The following is an 8453-nucleotide window of genomic DNA, read 5'->3' on the forward strand; positions in this document are numbered from 1 at the left end:
TATCCTGGGATGCCCCGCAGAAGGCTGCCTCGCTGCCAAACAGCGGCGTTTGCTGTAACGTCGTTGTGATGTAGCGACCCATCCGACCAATAGACGGAGCAGCATCCGATTCTACGAGATCCCCAGCTGACGCGATGCTCTCAACCACTATCTGTATTTTGATTTGCTCCCTAATTGACCCACATACAGCCCTCTGTGACAGGGGTTCCACCGACCCTAAGGCACGATCAAAAGCGATGTCGAACCGGAGCCGGTAATGCCCTTTCACGAGTAGCTAATCCCATTTGCTATTGTGATCGTCCAATAGCAGAATGCCCTCCGCTTGTTAAGCATTTGACTTGACTAGGATTTTCCTTTAGCCCACTGTAACAGCGCCCGCTTCTCTCCGTACTGGCGCGGTGGACGCACGACGGGTTTCAAGCGATGGTTGAGCGGGGATATCCGGAGAGAAAGGATTCGTTGCTTTTCGCTTAGAAGTATTCGCGAGTCACCCGGTGATTGTTGTAACTGGTAGCCTATTTGAACGAGATGCATGACAAAAGCCAAAAGCAGCATACTTCCACCACATCCAGGGGCTCGTCGTTTTTTATCGAGAATTTGCTTGGCTCTTGTAGGACAGAAAAGTCTGTCCGTCCTATAAAGGATAACGATGGCACGGACAGAGAGATTGTTCTTAAGAGCAGCACCAAGACGCATCGGAAAGAAATGTGCAGTCAAGCATCCAGCACAGGCTTCAAGACCGAGACGTGCCGGAGCACTCAATCCCCTCACGAGTGGTATGGACGGGAAACCCTTGAGAGTAAGTTGCGGGATGACTTGTTTATTGTTCAAAACTCCTCAGTTAGCCATATTGCAAAGAAGCCTGTGATAAATAAGTGAACGCAAGGCTAGAGGATTCTAAAGCAGAACATTGATCTCTACACGGATGACTTAATTTAAATGAGTGCGCAAGATTGGTTTTCATTGATGGAACAGGCTGATTTACTCATTATTAGTTCCCAACTGAATAATTATCTCCGTGTTGGTATACAGCAGCAATTATGCCTCTGGCAGGTCCACATTAGTGTTAAGCCTCATTAGGTAAAACCAACAAAAGCAACTCGAATGTGCAGAGCAGTCGAGTCGCAATGAAAGACTTCCCAAACTCGTTAAAGGCTTAAGAGTGCAATTGGTTTGTCTAACTCTGTAAAGCTGTGAACGTCAAAGGGGGAAAGTTGGCTGCTGGACACACACATAAGGGAGCGGGCCTAGATTACGAAATAGCGAGTAGATTTTTTTTATCACACATTTGCAACATCTGTCTGGTCAAATACAATAAACATGCATTTCTTGAACACCTATACATTCATTTCAATCAGGTCCAAGAGAGGAAACCCGCAATTCCAGTGAGCATTGCCGCAGCGACAGCGACACCCCCGTGGCCTCTGAGCTTCTTGATGGAGCAGCAGACCGAAAAACAAACGAGTGTGTGGTTGATGAGGGCGAGGACGCAAGACAGCTCTTCGATGAACGTTCAGGTCCCGACACTTCAGAGCCAGGCTCGGCACGGAAGAAAAAGACCCGAACTGTGTTCAGCAGAAGTCAAGTCTTCCAGCTAGAATCCACGTTCGACATGAAGAGATACCTCAGTAGTTCTGAGCGCGCGGGACTCGCGGCCTCCTTGCACCTGACCGAGACGCAGGTGAAGATCTGGTTCCAGAACCGCAGAAACAAGTGGAAAAGACAATTGGCCGCGGATTTAGAGGCTGTTAATTTTAACCACAACTCCCAACGGATTGTACGAGTGCCAATCTTGTACCACGATAAAACGACACCCATGTCGACACTCAGTTTTAACGTGTCTCCAGTCTCGCCACCAATCATGGGCTTCTCGAATTCAATGAACTATCCGTTGTCTTCCTTTGCCCATTCAATGAATTTAATAACATCGCAGATGACAGGCCTTGTCTGATCTGGGGATACTGGCAGTATATTGACAATAGTGACCCATTGACAATTATCATATTGATTTTGAATGGTGCAATAACTGGTCATGCTGGAAACTGCAGTATAATGTCTGCTGCATCCAAAGAAAAGAAAACACTATCACAAGAAACAAGTTTGTGTTAATTGCCACTTTTAATATAGTCTTCTGTGCATGCATGGGCCCTCACATGTAGCCTATGCAAATAAGGCAACACTTGCTTTGTGCAAATATATTTTTTATTCAGAACCACCGATTTATAAGTTGTCACTTTTTCACATTATAAATTTAAATAAACGAAATCACGTTAAAGCAATATCATTTTTCTGTAAACTGGTTTCTACTTGTAGATGAATGTGTTGGGAGGATGTCACGAAAACCAAACATCATGCAAAATATTTCCATAGGTGTCCAGATTGTCTTTGGGTATTTTCTAAATATCTAAATCAAATTTAGACAATTTTCACAAACACAATGCAGTAAAGATTAGACGATTATTCACAAATAAAATGTGTGGTTTAAATATAGGCCCTCAGTCCGGTACAGAAAATGGAAAAGCAATATAGCAAAACACTCTGCGGAATGTAATATGTACAGTGTACATATTTATTAGATTTTTTTTTTTTTACGAATAATGACCAATTATGTAGCTTATTAAATGTATGCATTTGGGTTCACAAATACATCTCATGAAAACTATAAAAGTAAAGTAGGCCCAGCCATATGACAAAATAATGAATATTTAAAAAATAATAATAATAAACATAAATTATATATATATATATATATATATATATATATATATATATATATATATATATATATATATATATATATAATTTATGTTGTTTGGGACAGCATTATTAAAAATATTATTATTATTATTATATATATACACACACACACACACACACACACAATCATTATAGTTTACAAATGATTTTAGAATTATTTAAAGGCAGGGTGAAAAACTTCCCGGATAAGATTAACAATATGAAATCTTAATTGTGCTGACTACTAATATTATCGACCATATATGCTTTCAATGTCCAATACAGAATCATTCGATAAATTATTAAGGGAAAAAGAAAAAACGACTTAAAAAAACTTCTAATATTATCACTAATGGAAAAAGTGAGGGTCATTGGTCATTTTTGTAGCTATAGGCTAGTCTGCAAGACGACTAGATAGTTCAAAATACATCACATAACCGTTTCACCCACAAACAATGCATTGTCACAAAAAAAAATGCTGATTAAAAAAAAAGAAAAAGAAAGAAAAAAACCTAGGCTAATGAAACTTTGGTAAATAACCAAAAGTTATAAATAGCCTACTAAACACGCACTAATGAAGTGCAAGAAGTAAAACCAAAATTTGTAACAAAACAAAAAACAGGCCTACAGAATTCGATAATTCACTGAATTGGGAACTGAGAGTTCGATTGAAAAAAAAAAAAAAAGTAAAAGCCTAAACTCCCTTTTAAATTGAGTGTCATCAAACGAGCCGGCAAAGACCACAAAATTGGCCTCTGCTAAACCTGAAGCGTCTTTCTTTTTCTTAAAAGCACTCTGTTAAAACAGTAAGCAGTGTGATTCATATCTGGCTATTAAAGTATGTGTGCCAGATGTCTGGATAGGTCTGAGCTCTAGCTCCCTCCCCCCTCTGCCATTGGCCGCCGTGCTGCCTGATTCTCGTGACCAATAAACGATGGAGAATCGTATTCTTCCGGTCAGTGGACTAACAGTCTAGGCGAACGCAGCAGCAGCACAGCACGTCGTGGAGCGATGGTGCTCGGAGAATCGAGACGTTAGTTTACGACACGGGAAAAAAATAAACACGGAAAACAAGGACCCCGCATCTAACGGAGAATATGAGCAAGGAGGAAGCGTCATGTCGACCCGCTTCTTTGAAGTTCACCATTGATAATATTCTCAACTCCAAGTCGAGCAGCAGAAACTTTGACAGCTGTCATTCAAAGACTTCGCTTGTAGTGTGTCGGGATGGGTGTCTGCATCATCCGGGAGAGAGCGAGGGTCCATGCAGAGAAGGGTCAGATGCAAGATTGCGCGCCATTGGTAAGACATGTTTTTAATTTCGGCACACAACTGCTATAATGTGCTAGGCTACTAGTAGTGCTGTATTTCTTTTTTTTAAACAAATATAAATAGCCTTTGCCTGGCTTTCAGATAAAGTCACCATAGACGGAGATGGGAGAGTGGACGCGCTCAAAGCCGTCGACGTGCGCAGCGAGAGCACGGACAGCTGCGACGACGCGCAACAAAAGAACAACGGCAAGAAGAATAAACTGATGACGAAAAAGAAAACGCGCACTATATTTTCAAAAAGACAGATTTTTCAACTGGAATCTACGTTTGACATGAAACGCTATCTGAGCAGCGCAGAGCGCGCTTGCCTGGCGAACTCTTTACAGCTCACCGAGACTCAAGTCAAAATCTGGTTTCAGAATCGACGGAATAAATTAAAAAGACAACTGTCTACTGAACTCGAGGGACCGAATAGCGATTTCGGTGACATTGGAAAGACGGTACCGCTCCCAACTTTATATAAAGAGAATAATATTCTCGGAAGGTGCATGCTCCCAATGCCTCTGCCAGTCGTGTATCCTGGAGGTAGCGCGCCTTACTTTTATTTCTCAAATGCCAGCAAGTATTTCAGCATGTTTGATGGAGATATATGACCCTCGCAAGGGACACGGTTTTCTTAGCTCTTATAACAGAACCGACAACACGGCTCAACTTCAATTATTATCTGCCTTTTTGTGTGTTTTGCTGAGAACATTGTTGAGCTATCGGCCAGTAAATAATCTGGCTTGCATTTCTATGCAAACCCTATTTTATTTATTGTATGCTGTACAAAATTTTATATAAAAATAACACCTAGCTATACCCTAGCCATACTGGCAGAAATGCCAGTGCCAATCATCCTGTCTTCACATGGCAGGGAAATTATAACACAAATATTTTAAAGTTTACATTATTATTATTATTATTATTATTATTATTATTATACTACATCTCTGCCAAAGATAGATTATTGATGCATGCATTTGTATTTTACATGGCCCTCTAATTTCAAAATGAGCAATGAAAACGTATTTAAGTGAATGTATTGGTTAATTTACATAACGCATGTTTGTATGTATATTCCTTTTAGATTTTTATCGTTTTAATTCCTTTTCTGCATAACCTGGCCAATTAAGTAGGCTACCAGTACTATTTTATCGAGTGTCATTAAATCTTCTGTTTTACACTTGCTTCAAAAGAAAAGTTGTGTGTCCTGCCTTTTTTTAATTTTTTTTGTAGCCTACTAACTTGATTTTAATCTAATCTAGAAAGTTATATTGTTTTGGTATTGAATCCGTTATAGGCCTATTTATCAATGAAGACTAGCTCACACTCTCGGATCTTGATTAAACACGTCCATTAATGTTTCAGTCGCATGTTCTTCAGGAATTATCTGGAAGCCAACAGAAAAAAGGAAGAAGGGAAGAAAAAAACACGGGAAAACAGCAAATTTCGACGACCAAGCATTGGACTAATGCTGCCTTCACGTGCTATATCAAAATTATCGTAAATACTAGTTCCTAGGGTTTTTTGTTGTTGTTGTTGTTGTTGTTTTTAAATGGACATGAACCCCCTCAGTATGCGATGAGCTGACGACTTCAGAAGAAGAAAGTAAGGCATTTCTAGCAAATAAGGCAGCATAAATCTCAGGATTATTTACAGACCACGCAGACGGTTTATCCATCTGAGGATGTGTCCTCTAAATTACATAAAGTATTAAAAACTCCAGCATGTATTGCCTAACAGTGAACTAAAGAAGCATTGTAAAACAGGCTTTACAAAGCGCAATTTTTCCATGCAGTTTTGTAGTTTTTATAATAGGCTAAACCGCCTATCTAAAGTGTTTCAGGCCACAGTAAACAACTCGGTGTTCATTTAATAATATTTTCAAATTATTAAGGCTATATAGGCCTTGTGTTTGTTGGAGATCAAAAGTTTTAAAAGTTTATGTTAGCTTATGTATGGCAAAGGCAAGCTAAATAATCTCGTGTATCCGAGTGATGAAAATAAAGTCAGTTAAATTAGCGATTAGGGCTATGTTGAAAATAATGATTTTACTATACAGCTCTCAAATTCTTATTTGTAGTGAGGTCATGTTAGGCCACGGTGTGTTTTATATAAAAGACTGAAACTCAAGAATGTGCCTGTTGTCATTTGGGTCCTGCTCTTCAAGCTCTGCGAATCCTTCCTGACCTAAATGTATGCTTTCAGCCGATGAGTTGACGTGGCAAACGAGCCAATGGGATGTCTTGCCATTCAGAGGCAATATTCTTTCTCGCAATGGTAACCAGGATGGAAGTAAATATAAGATGAGTGATTATTAAAAGTTGTATAAACTCGATACACGTTGTTTCCTGACGTTATGGTCGAGGAAAACGAAGAGTTGTTGCTAACCTGTTGTGCGTTTAAGTTTATTAATTAGTTATAACAGCAAAATGAGTTGTTTGTAAACGAGGCTGAAATGCTGGTGGTTAATCATATTTTACACGGACATGCAGATTCCGCTTTCATTAGTAGCCTAGGCTCTAAATCACTGCACTGATTAGCAATTCAATTCGATCATATAAAGTGACACGGAGATGTCAATTTTTTTAATATAAAATAGAATGCAGATAGCATAAAAACTCTCTACATTTTTAAACCTCTTGGAATGACTTCCAAAAAGGTTTTTCAATAGCCTGTCACTTAAATAACACTTCCAGGCATATAAAATAGAACTTAAAGAATGCAAACAGGTAGCCAAATATAACTTAAAACTTTACCAAGCCATCACCATAAACCCCTTACCCTGACTATATTCTTATTCATTTCTGAATCAGTTTGAGACAGATTTTTCCAGTGTAAAAATCACTTATTAAAAAAATGGAGTAAAGTAAATACTAAAATTTAACTTTACTTTAAAATTTATCTGGTTTAGGATTAGTGACGTCACTGTAAATTTTAGTTTTAAAAGTTGTGCCATTGATTGTATTCTTAAGCTGAAATACAGATGGCTCAATTACCTTTTATCATCGGAATATATTTTTGGTGCCAATAACCATTTTAAAAACAACTGTACATGTAATTTGTATATAGGCATTTATATTTTATATTAATAGGTTAAATGCTTTGTAGCAATGATGTAACCACATATCAAAATATCGTTTTGAATATTACTATGGAAAACTCACCAATTGAGTGTATTTTACATTTATTTACTGATTATGATCCATGCATAAGACTAAAATAATTGTCTCCTTTAAATCTAAATCTTTTAAATCTAAAAATAATAAGATTAGTATTTTATTCAAAAAATAAATCTCCTGTTCATCCAAAACTGTCAACCGTAGCTTCCACAACCACCTCCGTCAGTCTCAGTCTATACCACACATTAGCATTTCTCCATATAAAATTCTGAAGTAATCAAATACTTGGAACTTTAGGGCCAAAGTGCCAAAGTACAGTGATGCTGTCCACTTGACTTTTTTTCAACCAGACAGGGACTCCAGTTTGGTTCTGAGGTGGCAAGATAATCACTGTGATTTCAGTATTGGATTCCTAACTCCATTTCATCTATTTCTACAATACTGCCCATTAACGCATGGGATCTGTTAATGGTCTACAGTCTGCATATATGTGTAAGTGGGAGGGGGAGAGCAGACTTCCTGTCTCTGTGAGAGAGCGATGTCTCAATATAAGGAGAACACCTTCTGTCGTCCTGCACTTTGCTCCAAAACCACAAGGTTCAAATGACCTTCCACCCCTCCACTTTATATCCCTGCCCTCTCTGGTCCCATGGCCAAAAAGGAGGAGAAAAATCCATTAAAACCAAGGCTTGATCAAAGTGGCCACAACACAAACATGCCATATGTACAGGTTTAGGGGTATCAATGACTACATCGGCTTATGGATGTCTCTGTCCTTTAGGATTGATTAATGCCACCGTTAACTAGAATAAATGAAGGTTTTGAGTTTCAAGAGTCACATGGTGTTTTCATACATTATAAATCCATTTTTATTTTATATTAATCCATTAATTTATTTACATAAAAGGTTAAACATATTATATTTGACTCCGTTTTACTTAAAAGCCAAAAACTGTTCTAAACAGACAAAATCTGGAAGAAACCGGGCTAACATACTATATTCAAGTTCTGGTCTAATGTCTGAGTATGCAATTGAAGCCCCAACCCATTCAAACTTAGGTTGAATAAACCAGGTACTCCCAAGAGCATTTATGTGTATGCGCAAAACTGCACATATAGGTGCAAAATGTGTCAGTTTCTTTATAAAGGTGTGTGTGTGCGCGTTAGCGAGTGTGTCGGGTGTTTGGGTCCTCGAGATAGCATCTCCTAAAGTGGCCTCCTGTCGGCCGCCAGAGACTCTCAGATTTCCGAGTGCTCTGATGCTTGCGCTTGACAACAGCA

At 38.7% G+C, this 8453-nt stretch overlaps 2 protein-coding genes across 2 annotated transcripts; both read left to right on the plus strand.

Annotated features, from left to right (window-relative positions):
* The first annotated feature begins 304 nt into the window (after positions 1-304).
* On the plus strand, positions 305-2070 carry hmx1 (H6 family homeobox 1). The gene is made up of 2 exons (XM_067442668.1): positions 305-799; positions 1359-2070. The coding sequence occupies exons 1-2, from the start codon at positions 529-531 to the stop codon at positions 1949-1951; spliced, it is 864 nt and encodes a 287-aa protein (XP_067298769.1). The 5' UTR covers positions 305-528; the 3' UTR covers positions 1952-2070.
* Positions 2071-3714: 1644 nt separating this feature from the next.
* hmx4 (H6 family homeobox 4) lies at positions 3715-4930 on the plus strand. Its single transcript, XM_067442669.1, has 2 exons — positions 3715-4038; positions 4150-4930. Exons 1-2 carry the CDS (start codon positions 3834-3836, stop codon positions 4659-4661), a joined length of 717 nt encoding a protein of 238 aa, XP_067298770.1. The 5' UTR covers positions 3715-3833; the 3' UTR covers positions 4662-4930.
* Positions 4931-8453: the final 3523 nt, after the last annotated feature.

Source organism: Pseudorasbora parva, chromosome 4, assembly GCF_024679245.1.
Source record: "Pseudorasbora parva isolate DD20220531a chromosome 4, ASM2467924v1, whole genome shotgun sequence".
Taxonomy (NCBI): domain Eukaryota; kingdom Metazoa; phylum Chordata; class Actinopteri; order Cypriniformes; family Gobionidae; genus Pseudorasbora; species Pseudorasbora parva.

Bases quoted from the DNA above. Each gene is read 5' to 3' on its own strand.
- hmx1 (XM_067442668.1), top strand. From the start codon at position 529: ATGCATGACAAAAGCCAAAAGCAGCATACTTCCACCACATCCAGGGGC. The intron at 800-1,358 runs GTAAGTTGCGGG...CATTTCAATCAG, and splicing joins TGGACGGGAAACCCTTGAGA to GTCCAAGAGAGGAAACCCGC.
- hmx4 (XM_067442669.1), top strand. From the start codon at position 3,834: ATGAGCAAGGAGGAAGCGTCATGTCGACCCGCTTCTTTGAAGTTCACC. The intron at 4,039-4,149 runs GTAAGACATGTT...CCTGGCTTTCAG, and splicing joins TGCAAGATTGCGCGCCATTG to ATAAAGTCACCATAGACGGA.